The sequence below is a fragment of the Pezoporus wallicus genome, unplaced genomic scaffold (genome assembly GCF_028554395.1).
Source record: "Pezoporus wallicus isolate ANWC-B61680 ecotype Strahan unplaced genomic scaffold, APGP_CSIRO_Pwel_v1 contig_2012, whole genome shotgun sequence".
In the NCBI taxonomy this organism is placed as follows: Eukaryota; Metazoa; Chordata; class Aves; order Psittaciformes; family Psittacidae; genus Pezoporus; species Pezoporus wallicus.
In genome coordinates this window covers 964,958-983,409 of record NW_026639840.1, presented here as the reverse complement: position 1 = coordinate 983,409, position 18,452 = coordinate 964,958, and the positions used below count along the sequence as shown (strand labels likewise).

Here is an 18,452-nt window from a genome sequence, read left to right as displayed (position 1 = left end):
AGAATCAAGAGCAGCCATGCTGTATGTGCAGAGGTAGAAAAAAAATCAAATAACTTTAAATTTAGAAAATGAAACATGGAGTCAGTAGCCACTGGCTACTGTATCAAAGTCTGTATCAAAGATGTTCCCACACACAAAGATGTTCCCACACTGTTAGGTAATCTGTGAGATGATTTAGTGGGCATCTCTATCAGAAGTCCAGTCACACAACTGATATTTTTTTGCAGAATCAACACATGAATGAACTGATCTCTAATTATCCTGGCAAGGCAGAGGACATTCTGCACTTGATTCTCTGGTGTTATCAATTTGATACCTCTGTAACTGCTAAATTAATTTTTCTGTACTTCAGGAGTCTGTTTCATTCTTAATCTGATAAGGATGAAATTCACCCTGCCTTACAAGGTCCTAGAGAGTTCCAGTGCAACAGATCCATTGATATTCTAGTGCCCATGCTGAGGACAGATAACTGGAGAGATCTGTGGGTGCTGCAGATCAGTTTGGTTAGTTTGTTTGTTTGTTTTTCCTGGCACACTTCATAATATTCCACAAGAAAGCATACCTAGGCCTTCTGGGAAGACATAAGGGCACTACTGATAAACATTTGATCTACCCAGAGACATGCAGCTAAGATTGTGTAAAAGATACTGAACCACCTTAAGCCCAACACTTCTCCAAGAGGTAATGCTTTTTTTGCATGTGTGTATACTACAAACATAAATATACCCTACCCTGGGCTGGGTATTTTTGTATCCCAGGATTATTTACTGTTCACTCTGAAAATGTTACTGCTTTCATTACTCCAGAATAAATATATAAATAGAATTACAATCCTGTCACAAGAAAGAACCCTATTTCCTTTCAACTTTCTTCTCTGTTACACCAGGTTGCTCACCCAGAACTTGACTGAACCAAACTTGTCCTTCGCTACTGGATTTAACAGGGATTTTCATGCCATTCAAGCCACAGAAATTCAAGCCCGAAAAAATCAAGGTCAACTTATCTCTATATCCACAACTATGCCCCATGGAAACTCTTTCTCATTGTCTTTATTACACAAATGATTTTAAGAGGCATACTGAAATAAGCAGGCAGTTCTGTCTGTCACTTCCACTGTAAAGGGCCTGTTACAGATCCATGGTTGCTTATATGAGTGCTATAATTAGGAATATAACCTTTAAAAAAATCCTAGTTACTCTATGTAGTTCTCATGATGAATAATGAAAAATAGCATCAGATTCCTATTTTTCTCCTTATATTTATTAATATTATTTATTATTATTAATAACAGATGTAAATGGATACCAACAATGCAGAGAAAGTGAAGCACCTTTTTCAATTGGGTTGTAAAGTTTATTTTTTTTCTTAGATGTTAGAATTTGTGTCCAACCATTCCTCTTTCTTAATAACATACTTTGATACTAAATACCCATAATGCATATGAAGGCATCTGACTTAAATTTGGTTTTTCCTACTGAGATCATGATAAAAACATGGGAATGAGACAATGAGTGATTATTGAACCAAAACAGCTGCTTACGACAGTCCAATTCTGTTCATATAGAAGTAAATGAGAAAATTTTGCCTTTCAGTTCACAGGAGAAAAGAGCTGCCCTAACTGAAGTAGCCACAACGCTATTATATTATCTCTGTCTTAGAGCTATTCAACTGAAAAATACTCTTACACAGTGTTAATAAATTACATTTCAAAAAATGGTGGTTTGCTAATTGATTTTACCATTGTATATTAATAACATCTAAACAAGACTACCAAAGCTATATAATAATACCATTTGTACCTTTGCCATATTAGCATGGAGAGTATTCATGATTTCAAGGTCACATGTAAAACCACCATATTGCATAAATCTGAAGAAAACAAGAACAGCAACTTCAAATACAGAAACATCTAGCAACTACTAATTCAAAGGAACAAATATATGTCATTATTACACACGTATGTTGCATTACATCACTTCATGAATTTGAAACCTTGAACATGTTTGTTTCTGGTATCTGAATAATGACTGAGAATATCTGAACATGACTGAGAAACCTTGAAACATGTTTGTTTCTGGTATCTGAATAATGCAGAACATAGAACTTACAGCAGTATTGGCATACTTAATTCTGATAAGAGATCATGGCACCCTAAACAGGAAAGAGATGATCCTCTAGGTTTGACTATGCTAACATACAGCAAGATACACTGCATAATGTTGGAGCTTTTCTATAGAGAATGTGAGGTTAAGTTTTTATATTTTTATGCCATGGTAATACATTAAAGCATTTACTCTCTTATCCTCATTAAAACCTCCTGTAATTGATAACTAAATACCAGGACCCCTTTCATAGATACAGTGCCACACAATAAAGTTGCACACTGCTAATGGCAAATCTGGAAATGCAACTTAAGAGTTGCTAATTCTGTCTAGTCTCTGTTCTTCTGTGGCCACAGTTTCATAAGTTTACCTGAACAGGCTGTTTATTTACTGTAAGGACTTGTAACCTTGGCCAAGCCCCTGTTGCCTTTAATCTCCACTCCTGACGCTAAAGTTAGTATGTTTATCAGAGTTGGGAGTACCTGAATGAAGATGGTCAGGAAAAAAAAACAAACTCTTCACACTCAGATGCTTCTGCATACTTTATCATCCATTGAGGATATGAACTTTCTGTGAATGAAATAGAAAAAGAAAAAATAAATACATCATTTATGGGAAAGAAGTTACACAAACTCAGTTACTGAAAACTAAAATTACAATTAGATGGAACAGCACATGTGCATGTTTCTTAGTCTGTTTCAAATCCTTTAACATTTTGGGGAACAGGAAGCCTTCGCAAGATGACTGAGTTTAGTTCCCTTGAAAATGTATCTTCATTGAGACAGTTCATTCTCATAGGGAAACTTTTACAATGCAATTTTTTTCTTTTTCATTTCCATACAGCTCATATTCCAAAAATTTGTCTCACTTGACCACAGGGTGGAAGTGGCTATGTGCATACTTTTAAGCTAAACTTATATTTCCTATTATTTGGCACGTTTTTTCCTCTTCTTCTTTCTTTACCTCCAGGTAAGCCACATAGCACAACAGTGAGCAAAGAAGTGAGATTCCTGTTGAAATGATGTAATGCTGAACATTAAATTTACACACAAGTGTTCAGAGTCCAGGTCACAGTGAGGTCACTCCTCTGAGTGGGAGGCAATCCAGCAAGGAACATGGGATAATGATTTCTCTGTGCTGAGGCGCCTTTCATGAAATATAGCACAAAGCTCTACCTTGATATCTGGATCTAATCTGATTCAATGGGTATAATTATTGGGATTTGTTCTGTGGTAGTAAGGGGTGATAGTATTTTGTTACATGCTATATTGTGTCTGCTGTTCCTTTCAACCTACTAGCACCCAGAAATAACCTTTCCAGTATCTGAACTCTTACCCAGAGATAGTGGTTTAGATAACAGCTGGCTGAGGCTTTTTACAGAATGCAGCATATTTTTTAGAATTGGAGGAGATTACTTTTATTCTTGTTAAACAAAGAAAGGAGTTTGCCTTGGTTATTTCTGCAGTGACTCTAGTTCTGGATGCTTCTTAGCTATATTTATCCACTGTGCTTATTTACATCCAGGTATAGCTATCACACAGCCCTTTGTAACCTTGAGATGAGCCTACTTTAATGGCTTCCAAGTGGGTTCCACGTTGAGATAATAGGAAGTGCCTGCAGAGCATCTCTGCCCACATACAAGCAACCAGGCCTTGACAGGAGGCAGAGGCTCATCTAAGTGATTCAGGCTTGTGGGATAAGCTTTGCAAAACACCTGTGAGCCTTAAAAACACAATCACATCAAAAGGTAAACCAACCTGTACCACTTCCTTCCACAGTGCCAGTTCTCAGTCTCTTGCATATTGCACTGCCGGTGATTTTGCACTCTACCTGCAAGGTTTCCCACTGCCACATAACAGTCTTGCAGTCAGCCACAGGCTGATGACCACAGCACCAAGAGAGCGGCTGTCAGGGCCATTTTGCATGAAGCACATGCAGCTCCTACCCAGCAAAGCCCTAATGTGTTGATTTACAGAGTCTTCTTGGCTGACATGGGAAAATGAGTGTGGTCACAGTTGATTTAACATTTTATGGGCAAAGAGTCAGCCTGCTATAGAAAGTCTAGATTAGCGCAAACATTTTACACATTTACACACAAGTCCACTGGAAAAAAATAATGTTCAAGACACTAAGTGGTTTTGATGCTCCTATCTTTTGAGCTCTGTTAAAAATAACCTCAGTTTCAATCAAACACAAAGGTGTGCGTTACGAGCTAGACCCTAAAGCTGAGCTAGCGGCTCCGGGCCCGCCAAGCATACTCGCCAAGGGAGGAGGAACCCAGTCAAAGCACGGGCTAGGCTGTAGCAGTACCCAAGGCTCACCGCATGCCGCAAAGAGGTACAGGACCACACCGGCGAGCCCCACCCACCAGGTGCCAGCCCCACCGCGAGCACCGATCCACTCCAGTGCCTTCCCGCGGTACTTACTAGGAGCTGGGCACGTCTCCCCTTCCTACCCGGCTACCGCGGCTCCCCCCACCCCGTGGCAGGGGCGGGCCATAGCAGAGACGGGCGGCTCCGCCCTCCCCGGCGGAAGCGTCGGCGGCCGCGAGGCTGTCTGGCGGCTCTGGGCGGCGGCACCGGCAGCGCGCTGGGTCTTTTTGCAGGCGTTGCTGCTTGGGCCTCCCCGCTGTAGAGGGTCGGGTGATTTTTCCCGTAATTAACTCAAACAAACCAGCCGCGGGGCGGCCGCTTAGCCCGCGCTGCCGCCGGTCTGTGTGCCTGAACCGAGCCCGCCGCCTAAGCCGGCAGGTAACGTCGCGCCATGCCTGGCAGAGAGGGCAGCTCCGCCACTGGGACGGCGACCGCCACTACCTGGCCCACGCTGCCGGTGGGCGCCGGGCTGGGGGCACAGTGCCGGTGGGGAGAGGCGGTGGGTTTCTCTGCCCGTGGCGGCTTCCCGGGAGCAGCTCGGGCTCGTTTCCGGCAGCCGCGAAGGGGCGAGAGGGGCCGGTCTCCGCGGCACCACGCTGGGAAAGCACGGACCCGGCGGGCGCCTGCCTGGCCCGGTCGCGGAGCGGCCGATGTCCCCCTCAGCAGCCCCTCCCCGCTCGGCGACCGGCGTTCCCGAGACGAGCGCTGCTGAGCGGAAAATAAATTCATGAGGAAAAAAAAATAACGCCTGTCACATTTACCTCCGGGTAGTTCATCGCCCGAAAGAGAGGGGAGAAAGCGCGTGTGCCTGCGAGGGGGTGCCAGGAGAAAGATGAGTGTTTCTTTCATTAACCTAATGGTAATTGCAAAAAGACTCCCTTTTTGTCAGCTTCACCTAATCAAAACCGAATATCTGTATGTGGCACTGACAAAATCAGTAAAATTTCACCTTCGACTTTATTGATCTGAAAAGCCAGGCAGAGTTTTCTATGGTGTTCAATTTAGGGAATTAAAAAAAAATCACTCCACTAACAGCATTTGGTACATTTCTAACCCATATGTCACCTCAGTGCTTTAAATAATTATATTTGCATGCAGGGAGTGATTCATAAATATGTCAGGATTGTGAAATATAGGCAGGCATTTCAAACTTTCTATTTAAAAAACATGAATTATGGCCACGAAAAATGTGTTCCCATTTAAGGGTGATACGAAGTATTTGGTGTCTAGTACGGAGGCCCATCCATCATATAGACAATAAAGAGAGTTTTTTCCTGACGTTGGAAATTTATGGTTGCCCTTCTCTGCCCTAATAACTCAAGCATTGTGTCAGCCTGTGACAGCCTTTGCAGAAAAACAGCAACCCTGTTATCAATCAAAAAGCCCTTTTACATTTTTAGCAAAACTCTGATCATCCAGACACCCTTTTAATGTATATATTACATCATTATAGATCATTCTGCACTTTTACTGCAACTCAACAAAATGATCCATCACTTCAGGACAGTCCTGATGAACGCTGATGTAAATTATTTGCACGTCGCTAGTACAGTACAAAATGAAAAATGTACTTTAGGTGGAATTAATTTTAGGGTGTAAAAAGCTAAAGATGAAAGCAGTGCGGATTAGAGGAGACCTAAATGCATCATTAGGGATGACTGAAAACAAGCTAATAGTTATTAAGATTAAGATTGTTTTAACCTTTTCGGATCGCGGACCTAGAGTCTTTCAAGAAGATAGCTAAGATGTATTACATGCTTCTCCCTGCCCCTGCCCAGACGTAGCCGTCTTGTAATTGCGTCAAGGATTATTGTTCATTTGTCATTCGGGTGTTTAGATAAGGTTAATTATTTGGGTTCCAATGCCTTTTCCAGCCATATCCTTGAAACTTATCCTCGCATCTCAAAAGACGCTATTCCTCACGCTGTTGAAGACGCATCTGCTTGATCCGCAGTTTCCATAACAAAGTTGTCAATAAACACTCGACATTTGGAATCCAAGTGACGAAGCTAAAGATCGCCTCCATTTGTGTGCCACAGTTAATTTCTGAGGGATTACTGTAACCAAATATGTGCTTAGTTGGTATAATACTCCCCCGTAGCCTCCAGGCTTTCGCAGAAGATAAACATAGCCTTTATGATTGCTGAGATTCAGTGATCAGACCAAGGTGTTACAGATGCTGAAAGACTCTTTTTTTCACTCTTAAAGCCTAGGCAGCAAATGCCATTTAGAGTACATACATACAAATTGGGAAACGTGTTCACTTGCATTGGGCTCGATCACTTTAATCGTAGTACGTTTAATAACATGAAATGGCACTAAAAATCTCCAGGTACTTAAGAGGAAATACACTCAGCCTTTCCAGTGTCATCACACTCGTGTGACTTGCTCTCTCCCTCGCCCTCTAGAAAGTTACCTTAAGGCTTATTTAAAATAAAAGCTTTTTGAATAAGAAACACCTCAAACATAAAAGAGGATAGATTTGGAAAATAGCTGTTGGTAAAAGGGTTTCAACACGAGAGTAAAAATTTTCGCACTCTTACAGGAAACAGTGTCAATAGGGGAATCTATCAAAGGGCTTAAAAGAGAAAGGTTTGGGGGGGGGGGTGTTATTAGGTGCATTAATCTCTTCCTTATCTCAGCGTAACAAAAGGAACAAAATCAGACAAACTCATTCGAAAACATTTTCGGAAAAGGTGTATTTCCGAAAGTAGTAAGCAAACAAATCAACAGAAAAGTGATTTTCTGCTCGTTTAGTAAAAATTCCACTGATGACCAAAATACACGTTCACTTAAATGCGGCTATTATTTGAAGATGGCTCTCAAATTATCAACGCTTATAAAACCATTACCTATATCTCATGCAGAGTAAAATATATATTGCTTATTTATATTAGGAAAGTAATTACAATCACAAGGGTAAATATTTTAAAGTACTATGCAAACATGGGAGAGGTTTGCAAATCTTTCTTTCTGTTGGCAAGCATTCAAAGTATTTACTTTAATGACATTCTGGAAGAAATACCCTACACCTCCGCCGGATACCTGGGAAGATGCACATGCAGCCTTGTCTTAGAGAAAAAGAAAAGGAAAAAAAAAAAAAAAGGTGCCTCTGCCCCAAAATACGAATTGGTGGTACGGTATTTCTGATAACCCATCACATTTCTTATCCGAAGTATTATCATTCTTGGGAGAAAGGAGGGGGGGGGTGGGGAAGAAAAAGAAAAAAAAATAAATGAGATGCACCGTTTACAAAAATCTATTGCAATGCATATCTTCATAAAAGCTTTGGGGTGGATAGTGAAACGCAAGCACTACCAGAGCAAATAAATCTGATGCTTAGGACGGACAGACAGGTAGCTGAATTGCGTTACACATAGAAATATAGCCCAGACACAACTCAGCAAGTACATTTCTGTTAATTAAAAGCTTAACCTTGTTCTAAACGGTAGACGAGAGAGGGGGGTGGAAAGAACAAGGAAAAAGAAAACAACTAAGGGGCCTGTAGGGTTGTTGCCGTTCAGTTTAAAAAGACTAAACGCCTTCTTCCAACATGATCTACAAAAGCTGACACGTAAATGGCAGGAGAGAGGGCTCGCAGAGCTGGCACGCTGGTGCCAATATTCCTGCAGTTCCCTCTCCCGAGGGAAAAACATTCAGTCCGGGTTTTTCGGTTGATCCTGACCAGGGTTTACAGCTCGCCAGCCTGACCTGTCAAGCGGATTATTTTAGAGGGAGATTAATAGGGGAGGCGGGCTGCAATAATAATCGTTTTGTTTGATGTGACAACTTTGATAGGCGTTGATTTACTTACAAACTGATAGGCTTTTAATTGAGCGCCTCCATCCAGCTTGAGATGAAAGGAAAACCGCATTGAAAAGCTGCCCGAGTGCCCTCGAGCCTCAATACTGATTAGCCATCTCGACAGTGAATAGTTCAAGGCATTTTCAAACTTTTTTTCCTCTCTCGCTCTCCTCTCCTCAAATATCTGCCAGCCCACTCCTTTTTAAGAGAAAATAAATCATTTCCATTGTGTGCAAATAAAATCGACTTGACATGCTTGCCAATAGCTGGTAGGTAAAGGAAAGTGTGGACTGGCACTTGTTAATTAATTCCTCCTTTGCTCTCCCTTTTTTTAAGTTACAATTTTCCTTTGTAAGAGGAGGAAGACGGGTTCCAACCCTCGGTTTTCCTGTGTTGGTGGTTTGCTGCCTTTTCTTTTTTAAGGAGAATAAAAACGAGAGCCACCAAAACTTCAACAAGATGACACAAGTAACTGCAGAACAACAGACTGCCTGCACGGACTCAGTAAGCAAAGGTCCCTCTCAACCGGGACGGAATCCCTCTTCTTCGGCTCAAGAGAGGAAAGGAGCCCGCAGCAGCCAAAGCAAAAACGCCGCACCGCTTCCAAGCTGCAGCCCGCCGCCCGCCCCTACGAGTGTGCATCCCAACTCTGAAACACTCACTGAGAATCGGTTCCTATGTGTGTTGAGCGCAGTGAACAAGCTCTCATAGCTCAGAAGCGCTCCGGAGGGGGGCAAAGGGAAGGGGATGTCTTGGGGCTGGTTTTTTTACAAGCTTCTGCATAAAAAGTTTACAGTACTGAGCGTGATTTCAATCTCTTTTCAAAGGCTGAGTAGAGGGGGGGGGGGGGAAAGAACAAAAAAAGCTGTTCTCTGAAGTTACTAATTAAATTACCCTCTGATGCTTCTACTTCAGCCAGAAAGATCGGGGTTAGTGCTGTTCCCCCTTTTCTTCCCTCCGCTCTTACCGTCGGTGAACTGCCTGTTTTACACATGTACTGGTTATCGCCTTTGCTTCCTTGGCTCACAAGTAAAACAACCCTTTCCAGAAATCACCCTCACCTCCACAAGAAAAGACAGAGGGAAGGGAAAATGGGGAGGGGGGAGCCTTCCTACAGCTGACTCTACCTTAACACAATTAATCTTTAGTCTTTCACCCTGGGAGGCAGGATAAATACAACGAGAAAACAGATAGGAGTCTCCCTGGTCCTGTAAGGAAAACAGCTGTTCCAAGCACTTTAATGCAAATGAACACAAATGAAGGTTTCAGCTTTTTTTTTTTTTTTTTTTACCTTCCTTCTTTCCCTTCCAGAGTTTTACTGCACTCCATTTATCAATTGGACTTGACAACAAAAGAAAGAACTGGGGGAAAACCTGGGACAGATTCAAGTCACTTCCACTCTATATAAAGGTGTGTGGGGGGGGAGTTCCTTAAAGGCAAGTTGTGGGTCCTGTCAGTCCTATTGCGATATCGGTTTTTATTAGAGATTTCTTTCACCACGCCCCCCCCCCCTTCAATTTTCACAGTCTTGTAAGATGACTGAGATTGCAAAATCAAAGTACGTTTATGACTTTCCACTGGGAAGTTGTGGCAGTAAGCCTTATGCTTTCAGAGAAATGCAGAAATTAAAAAGTTTATTAAAATTAATTGTATATTTCTTAAGCTAGAGGAGTTCCACATATTTACCATGCCCTATACACTTCGTTGAAAAAGTAAAGTAGTTTTAATAAAAGGCAGCATATATACTTACTTAGCTGCAGGATTTAAAGAGTACCGCTTTACCGGGGAGGGGGGAGGGGGGAGGAACACACACCACATATCTAGGAAAACCTGCCTTATGTCTACCTCGTAAGAAGAGCGTATCATTAAAGGCTGACACATCTGTTTAGGGACTGGGGGAGATCGGTTTCAAGGGAAGAAAAAGGACTTAGTTCAGCAGATATAAACGGGAGAAAGTGAAAGTCCTTCCTCTCGCTCACCCCTTCCAGGATCAGCGCCTGTTCTGGTCGGAGTCCAGGTCAGGAATTGGACGCGACCCCTAAAGCACTTGCCTTGTTCTTCACTTGTCAAACGTGTTTTATCGCTAAGTGACCTTTTTGTTAATGTTGTAGATTGTGTGGGCCACCATGTCAGATCCGGAAACAAAAGTAAAAGATTAACACATTTTGCCTGTGAAAAAATGTTACGGGATGAGGAGGTGGGGGGATAGTGGGATGCAAAGTACAAAGAGAAAGAAAAACGCAGCCCTGGGAGCGACAGAAAGGCTATGGACTCCGATCGGGGCGTCTGCCTGCACGGTAAAAGCCGAGGTTGGGGGCAGAAGACCTGGTACGCTTCGAGAGCATACAAACACAAAGCAGGATAAATGTAACACTCGGGTGGATTGCGTGTGCACACCCACGAGGTTCTCAATACAGCCTAGCCGAAAGCAAACACTTAAATGGCGAACCGATACTATACTCTCGCTGAGGTGAGGGTGCGCCTCCCCAGGCCCCCAGTGCCTGCGATCGGGCCAGACCGGCGGATGCAGGGACGAAGGGCTCTTCTTCAAAGACGACGAGGAGGGCAGGGGAAGAAGAGCCAGGCAGTCCTCCCCGGCCCCACACCGCGGACTCCGAGCAGGGCAGCGCTGTGCGGGGAAGGCTACCGGGTGCTGGCACACAAATAGAGTTTACTCAAAGGATTTATTCCGTAAACGGAATGGCTTTTTCTCCCGAGAAACCCGTCGCTCCCTCTATTTTCCTTCCCCTCTCTCTCTCTTTCCCCCTTCAAGTCACACCAGGCTTGTAATCAGCAACAAAAGCTGACATAAATCAAGGGCGGATTGACAGGGGCTGACAAATAACTGATTGATTGCGGTTGGGGAGCACTGACAATTGACGGCGGGGCGGAGAGACCCGAAAGGCGGCGGCGAGCTGTGCGTGACAGCCCCGCGTGTGACGACCGGCCTCCCCCAATCCCGCCGCGCTCCCCGCGCCGCCGCAAGCCGCGCCGCAGCTCCCCATCTCCCGCCCGCCGCCGGCGGTGAAGTGGAGGCCGCCGCTCTGCAGGTTCTCGTCCGAGCCTACCCCCGCGTTGTCAGGCGGGAGGGGCGGGAAAAGCGCTCGCGCCCTTCTTCGGGGCCTGGAGAGGACGCGGCGCGGCGGAGGCCACGGAGCTGTCCCGACGGGCTTGCCCCGGGAAGAAGCGGAGGGCGCGGGCTGGGCCCATAAGCGCCGTGCGTGGCGGACGGGCGGCGGCAGGCCGCGCTCGGGGCGCTGTGCGTGCGGCGGGGCTACACTCGATAATGGGGGGCAGCAGGGACCTGGAGCCGCCCCCCCTGCAGGCGCGATGCCCCCAGCCCCACGGCCGCCCCACTGCTGCCGGGCGATCCGCACCGGCTGCGGAGGAAGAAAAACGTTCCCAGCGTGTGATGTGAAACACAGAATTAACGCCCAGCCCGTCCTAGGAGCGAAAACAAGGAAGGAGGGGAGGAGAGAGGGAAGGCGGACAAGAAAGAGAAGGGAAAAAAAAAAAAAAAAAAAAACAACAGCGAGAGACCATTAAAAACAGGGGAAAAAAAAAAGCCCCAGAAAAGGGAACGTCACATCCCCTTGACCCTCCAATCACCTCGGGGTCCCATTTGATTGGAAGGCGGCAAAGGCTTTAATCTCAGACTAATTCAGCTGCTTTTGAAGTGAGTTTCTCTGCCAGATCCCGGGCTGGATGGGCAGCGGCTCGCAGCAGAGCTGAGCGGCGGAGGCGAGCGCTCCGTTCCGCGCCGCACCGCGCCAGCCGGCGGAGCCGGGAGCGGCCGAGGGGGACCGCGGCACACGCTCGCAGCCCCCACCCCGCCCCCAGCGCAGCCCAAGGATTACTCGGCTTTTTTTTCCTCCTCTTTCTCTCCGGCCGGCTCCCCCTTTCCCTCCCCCTCCGCACCCACGCCCTCCCCGCCAGAGAGAGACACGGGACATTTTATGTTTGCTTTCCTGCTCAGGGGGTGTGCGGCTTTTTTCCCTCCTCGTCTGCAGAAAGCGAGCGAACGTTTCCGAGTGCGAGCGGCACCACTTGCCCCAGTTTTCATGAGAGGTTTTGGGTCATGATCACATCGCCCTCGCTTTCTGCTATAAGAAGTAGTAAGCGCAGCAGCAGCCTCAGCGAACCGGGAGGCAGCCCCCGCCGGAGCCGCAGCGCCGCCGACCTCGCCGGGCCGAACGGGCACGCTGGGAGTAACGGCAGCAGCGCCTCCGCCAAGCCCTGCTTCCACGCCGTCCCCCCCTCGGACCCGCTACGCCAAGCCAACCGCCTTCCCATCAAAGTCTTGAAAATGCTCACGGCGCGGACTGGACACATTTTACACCCCGAATACCTGCAGCCTCTACCTTCCACGCCCGTCAGCCCCATCGAGGTAAGGACCTCTCGGAGCCGGCCCTGGTTCCTTCTCCCCTGCCCGCTCAGCTCTCGCTGTACATGGCGGCCCCGCCAGCCTCCCTCGGCACCGTCCTGCGCTTTGAAACGCGTCTGCAGCGGGAAACGGGCTGCTTTGATCTAGAGTTAGTGCGAGGAACCGCTTCTGACTGTTTTCATTCATGTTTACTGGGATAATTTCACGTTCCTGTGTAAATTAACTTTTGGGGGGGGGGGGGGGGGGGGGGGGGGGGTGGTTTTCTTTTATTTTTTTTAGTTTTTTTTTTAGGGTTTTTTTTTTTTTCTGAGAGGAGGGTGAGTGAAGGGAAACGACTCGCTTAGGGGTCACGATCAGGCCACGCAACCAAACAGTGCTCCGAGTGCCAAACAGTCTTGCTTTTGCAGGGAGCTGTTGGGGGAGTGGGGGGGAGCAGAGGGACAGGCTCACGCCTGGGTGCGGCAGGAGGATAACTATTTCAGCTCCCCCACCGTTGCCTTTCAAGTACCGACAGACGCTTGTACTTCAAGGGCCCTATTCGTCCCTTTTCTCCTCTTGTTGAGGTTGTTGGTCCCCCTGGGCGTAGGGGTCTCTTTGCGGGACCGAAACTCGAAGGGAGCGGGTGGTGGGAAGGGTGTGTCCGTGGGGATGAATGATTTCATTAAGGTCTTTGCGGAGCGAGGATACCCCTCTCCCCTGGAGCCAGCTAACTCGGGCTCTGTTTATAAATAGTGTCAGCAGTAAGGGCGCAGAAATGCTGCAGCTGCTCCAGTCCACGGGCGGTTTGTCCTCCCGCACGGCCGGAGTGGCGGGGAGGTGAATGGCGAGGACCCGAGCGCCGGGCTGCCACCGCTGCCGGGGGAAGCAGCGGACACTGAAGGCGGCCGCGGTGGGCTCGCAGGGATACTAAAAGCCCCAGCCCTTTTTAAAGGCTTTGTGGAAAATGGTGCATGCAGGGGACGGAGATGTCAGGGGGATGAATGTGCTCAAAATCATTCACTACTTCCAAGATGTTCTCGCCAAAATCGTACGGGACAAGCGTCCTAGGTACGTCCCGGGCTTTATCTCGGCACCCGATTAAACCTCTGTCTTTGTACTTCTCATTTCCGCAGCTGGATGCGAAGAAGAGTCCCCTGGCCCTTCTGGCACAAACTTGCTCGCAGATAGGGAAGCCAGACCCGTCCCCGTCCTCCAAACTCTCCTCGGTCACTTCCAATGGCTCCGGAGGCGACAAGGACTCCAAGTCGGGGCCCCTGAAGCTCAGCGACATCGGCGTGGAGGACAAATCGAGCTTCAAGCCGTACTCGAAGCCAGGCGCAGAGAAGAAGGAGCCGGGGGCGGCGGGCTGCGCGGGCGCCCCCGCCGCGGGGGTCGCGGCCGGGGAGAAGTCGGGATTCCGGGTGCCGAGCGCCACCTGCCAGCCGTTCACCCCAAGGACAGGCAGTCCCAACTCCAGCGCCTCCGCCTGCTCGCCGGGGCTGCTGCCGGCCGAGGGCAAAGGCGGAGAGGACAAGAAGGACTCAGAGGGCTGCGGAAAGAGCGGCAGCTCCGGTTCGGAGGGAGGCCCGGGCACCACCAGCATCAGCCACAGCCGGATTAGCGTGAGCTGTGCCGGGATTAACGTGGAGGTCAACCAGCACCAGGAGAGCACGCCGGGCTCCAAACCCATCGTTTCGGACTCCGCCTCCTCCTGTAGCAGCACCACCGCCACCTCCTCCACCTCCGTCCTGGGCTCTGGTCTCGTGGCCCCCGTCTCCCCCTACAAGCCGGGCCAGACCGTCTTCCCCCTGCCCCCCGCGGGCATGAGCTACCCGGGGACGCTGGCTGGAGCATACGCCGGCTACCCGCCCCAGTTCCTGCCACACGGAGTGGCACTGGACCCCACCAAATCCTCCAGCCTGGTGGGGGCCCAGCTGGCTGCCGCCAGCAGCCTGGGCTGCAGCAAGCCGGCGGGGTCGAGCCCGCTGGCGGGCGCGTCGCCGCCGTCGGTAATGACGGCGAGCTTGTGCCGAGACCCGTACTGCCTGAGCTACCACTGCGCCAGCCACCTGGCTGGAGCCGCGGGTGCCTCCTGCGCCCACGATCAGGCCCTCAAGTCCGGATACCCCCTCGTCTACCCCACCCACCCTTTGCACAGCGTGCACTCCTCGCTAACTGGCGCCACGCCGCCCTCTCTGGCCGGCCATCCTTTGTACCCCTACGGCTTCATGCTCCCCAACGACCCCCAGCCACACATCTGCAACTGGGTGTCAGCCAACGGACCTTGCGACAAGCGCTTCGCCACCTCGGAGGAGCTGCTTAGCCACTTGCGGACTCATACTGCCTTCCCGGGCACCGATAAACTCCTCTCCAGCTACCCCAGCTCCTCGTCGCTGGCCAGCGCAGCGGCAGCGGCCATGGCATGTCACATGCACATCCCTACGACGGGCGCCCCGGGCAGCCCGGGCACGCTGGCCCTGCGCAGCCCACACCATGCACTGGGACTCGGCAGCCGCTACCACCCATACTCCAAGAGCCCCCTGCCCACCCCCGGGGCTCCTGTGCCCGTGCCCGCCGCCACCGGACCCTACTATTCCCCTTACGCACTCTACGGGCAGAGACTCACCACAGCATCAGCCCTGGGGTACCAGTGAGCACAGGCAGCGGGGCTTTGACACACAACACACAGTCTAGCAGTGAGGGAAGGAAGCCCTGCAAAACTTTATAAAAGTTGGAAAGAAAAACAAACAAAAATCAGACTTTTTATAAAATAGTGTTCATTTGAGGACTGGATCCGTGAGCACTGTATTTATTTATGTTAGCTTCAAGCGGGACAACGAATCATAAAGTGCATTACTTAACTGAGCTCAATAGGTAAAAGTGGAACACCCATTGTAGAATATAAATAAAAAGATAGAGGTCTTCTCTTTAATGTTACTTTAAAATTGCTATGATTGTATTGTACGTTCTTATTTAATGTCTCACTGAAACAAAAAAATTTACATGCATGTTTGTTACTAAAAAACAACTCGCAATTTGTCAGTTATAATTTCAAATTGCAATTATTTTTAAGGTGTATACCCTTGAAAGAGAATTGGTATTTTTTTGTATGTATTCTGGAAGAAAAACAAAAACAATTCTATTCCAAAAACCTCATTTGCCTTATTTTGTTCTTTAAAAGGAACACTTATCTATTTTTAATTTTTAAGTCCACCCTGTAAAAAGGGTTAAGTAAGATTTACGTCATGTACTAAAATAGACAATGTATCTCTTTAAAGATTAAAATTCCATATATTTGATGTATTAAAAGGTTTTACTTTTTTTTTTTTTTTTTTAAAATATGCCTTGATTCTGTTCTAAAACCCAAGTAAGGTCTTGGATGGAGGCAACTGCTAATTTCTCCTTAATCTTTTATTCACTTTTAATTAAAATTTAAAATAAAAACCAAAGGTTTTTTTTATTTTTATTTTTTTTAATTGTAACCCCAAGGCTCTCTTAAAAAAAAAAAATAGTATTTTTTTTTTCTCTTCAGTAGAATTCATAGGGATGCAATAGGAAAACTGAGAATCAGTTAAATCTCTTTCACTTTCCTAAGGAAGATTAACATTTTTTTTAAAGTTTCTACTGTGAAAACCTGTTTTTTAAATCTGGGTTTCAATTAAAAGACTTTGTTCTTTCTTTAGAAAGAAACGGGGAAGGCAGGACGTATTTGTAAAAGAGTAAGGAGATTATCTGAAAGCTTTTTTTACAGTGTAATGCATAACCGTCTCCTCTTCGAAATGAGAAGTTCAGAAGCAATTAGGGAAGCGCTCTTTGATCTCATCCAGTTATTTTCAATTTCTTTTTTCAGTTCCTACTTGCAGCACAAACGATCATCACATTAAAAAAAAAAAATAATCGGACAGCTCTGAAAACTCTTTTTCTTTTAAAAAGGAAGGGAAGGGGAAAAATACGAAGTCCATCCATTATTTGTTCCGAGTTTGCTCTTTACTCAAGTGCGGTGCCAAACTCGACGTGATGCCGAGAAGGGCTGCCCCTGCCTGCGCCGCGCCTCTGCCTCCCCAGCCCGGGCTTCCCAGCACCCGGGGCCGCCGCCCGACTCCGGCTCTTCGTCCTGCACGCAGGTAGGAGCGGGGGCTGCGACGGGAAAGCCAGAGCAGCTACGGCGACTGCGGAGCTAACCGTTGCCGCCGAGATAGTCGGAAAAGATACCCAAGTCCTTAAAGGCAATGCCAGCCAAGGGCTTCGCTCCCACGGCGTGCCAGACGCTCGCAGGGCGGCCCAGGCAGGGTGAGTACCTGCTGCCCCTCGGCCGGCCCCTCTCCCCACAGCGGGCTGCCTGCTGCCCTCTCCCCGGCCCCAGCGCGACGCTCCAGCAGGGGGAAAAGTTGCAAGCGGGAACTTTGTAAATCGCTGGGGTTTCTCCCGCCTTCTGTGTCCCCCACAATATAATTACTGTTCAAAGTTTCCCGTGGTGCTCAGATGCTAATTAGTCTAATGCATTTACTCCAGATAATTAGTGGAAGTTAGCGTTAATGTGCAAAAGGAGAGAAAAGCAGCAGGCTAATGAAGCTCCAGCGCTAGCCCGGCTGTCCCGGCACCCGGTGCGGCGCGCCTGCCGGGGCTGCTCCGGGCCCGGGCCAGGAGCTGTGGCCGGGACGCGCATAGGGACGCCGGGTGCTGGGCCCCGCTGCGCCTCTTTTGGGACGCTGATTAGACAGCGGGAAATGTTTTGTGTTTTAAACAGATTTATTCCCCCCCCCCCCACTTAACCGTGAAAGGGACCGTTGCGTATCTCCGCTGTAAATCGAGCTCTCGTTATGAACTGATGAGCTGGAGAAAGGGAGATAAAGGCAGCACTGCTAACTGCACCAAGTAAACTTAATAGTAAAATAGAAAGCGGATACAAACGCAGTAAGTAGGCGAAAGAAGGGCTTTGCGGGTCGGGGTGGGGGCGATAGTGGCAGAGGATTTAACCAGCGAGCCCGGAAAAGGCCGATTAAGCAAGCAGCCCCCGGCCGGCCTGCCCACCCCGCTTCGCTGTTTCAACTACACCTAGTTCGAAGAAAATTATATTTCAGACTCCATCTGCGTGTGCGAGCAACTATTACAGATTTGCCACAATTGAAAACCACCACCGCCGCACACGCGCCTCTTCTGCTCACCTATTTTACACTTTATACAGAGTCCTAACAGCTGCAGCCCAGCCTTCGCTGGTGTAACCCACCAGGTGTGCAGGGGCTACTTCAAAAAGAGCCGAGAAGGGTTTCTGTGTCCTGGAGCACTAATGGCAGTCTTGTGCGTATCAGCTCTGAAAAGTTACACACGTAAAGATTTCTGATGCGAGTGATGAAGTGAACGCTTAACGTTAACATTACTGTTTTGCTCGGATACTGTCCCCGAAATTAATAAAAATTTGAAATAGCTTATTTTATATGTAGACTGGTGGTAAGGAGGTCTCTCTTCCAGGCTTGTTAAGTATTTGACCTGGCAAGTGTCACCTAGGATTTTGATATTAATCTAGGAAATTTGCTTTTTTTTTGTCCTAATACAGATTGACTTATGGACATTAATGTTTTTAGGTAAAAGAGACTCATTGTTATTCCCTCCCCCCCCCCCCCCCCCCCCCCGTTCTTACTAACTGGATGGGTCGTGGAGTTGACAGCAGCCGCTGGTCCATGCCACCGAACTAAAATAATTTCACAGTGAAAAACCAGCTCGAGAGGACAAGCAACAGAAGGGCAAAACCCATCAAAACCTGAAACTCTGATCAATCTGACCAGAGTCAGGCATACATTAGTTTAAATTAAA

At 47.8% G+C, this 18,452-nt stretch overlaps 2 protein-coding genes and 1 long non-coding RNA gene across 3 annotated transcripts in view; 2 read left to right on the top strand and 1 right to left on the bottom strand.

Moving 5' to 3' along the window:
* LRMDA (leucine rich melanocyte differentiation associated) overlaps nucleotides 1-17,793 on the bottom strand; it is a 706,026-nt gene extending 688,233 nt beyond the window's left edge. Inside the window, exon 1 of the mRNA XM_057416378.1 lies at nucleotides 17,790-17,793. The gene's annotated coding sequence lies outside the window, so the exon portion shown is untranslated. The remainder of the gene's footprint in view (nucleotides 1-17,789) is intronic.
* On the top strand, nucleotides 4,749-6,469 carry LOC130602991 (uncharacterized). The gene is made up of 2 exons (XR_008973036.1): nucleotides 4,749-4,852; nucleotides 6,349-6,469. It is a non-coding gene; the product is annotated as an uncharacterized LOC130602991 (long non-coding RNA).
* Nucleotides 11,807-15,964, top strand: ZNF503 (zinc finger protein 503). Its single transcript, XM_057416377.1, has 2 exons — nucleotides 11,807-12,665; nucleotides 13,775-15,964. Exons 1-2 carry the CDS (start codon nucleotides 12,357-12,359, stop codon nucleotides 15,293-15,295), a joined length of 1,830 nt encoding a protein of 609 aa, XP_057272360.1. The 5' UTR covers nucleotides 11,807-12,356; the 3' UTR covers nucleotides 15,296-15,964.
* Nucleotides 17,794-18,452: the final 659 nt, after the last annotated feature.

Excerpts from the sequence above, each read along its gene's own strand:
- ZNF503 (XM_057416377.1), top strand. The coding sequence starts at position 12,357 with ATGATCACATCGCCCTCGCTTTCTGCTATAAGAAGTAGTAAGCGCAGC. Across the intron at positions 12,666-13,774 it reads CGCCCGTCAGCCCCATCGAG|CTGGATGCGAAGAAGAGTCC; the intron begins GTAAGGACCTCT and ends TCATTTCCGCAG.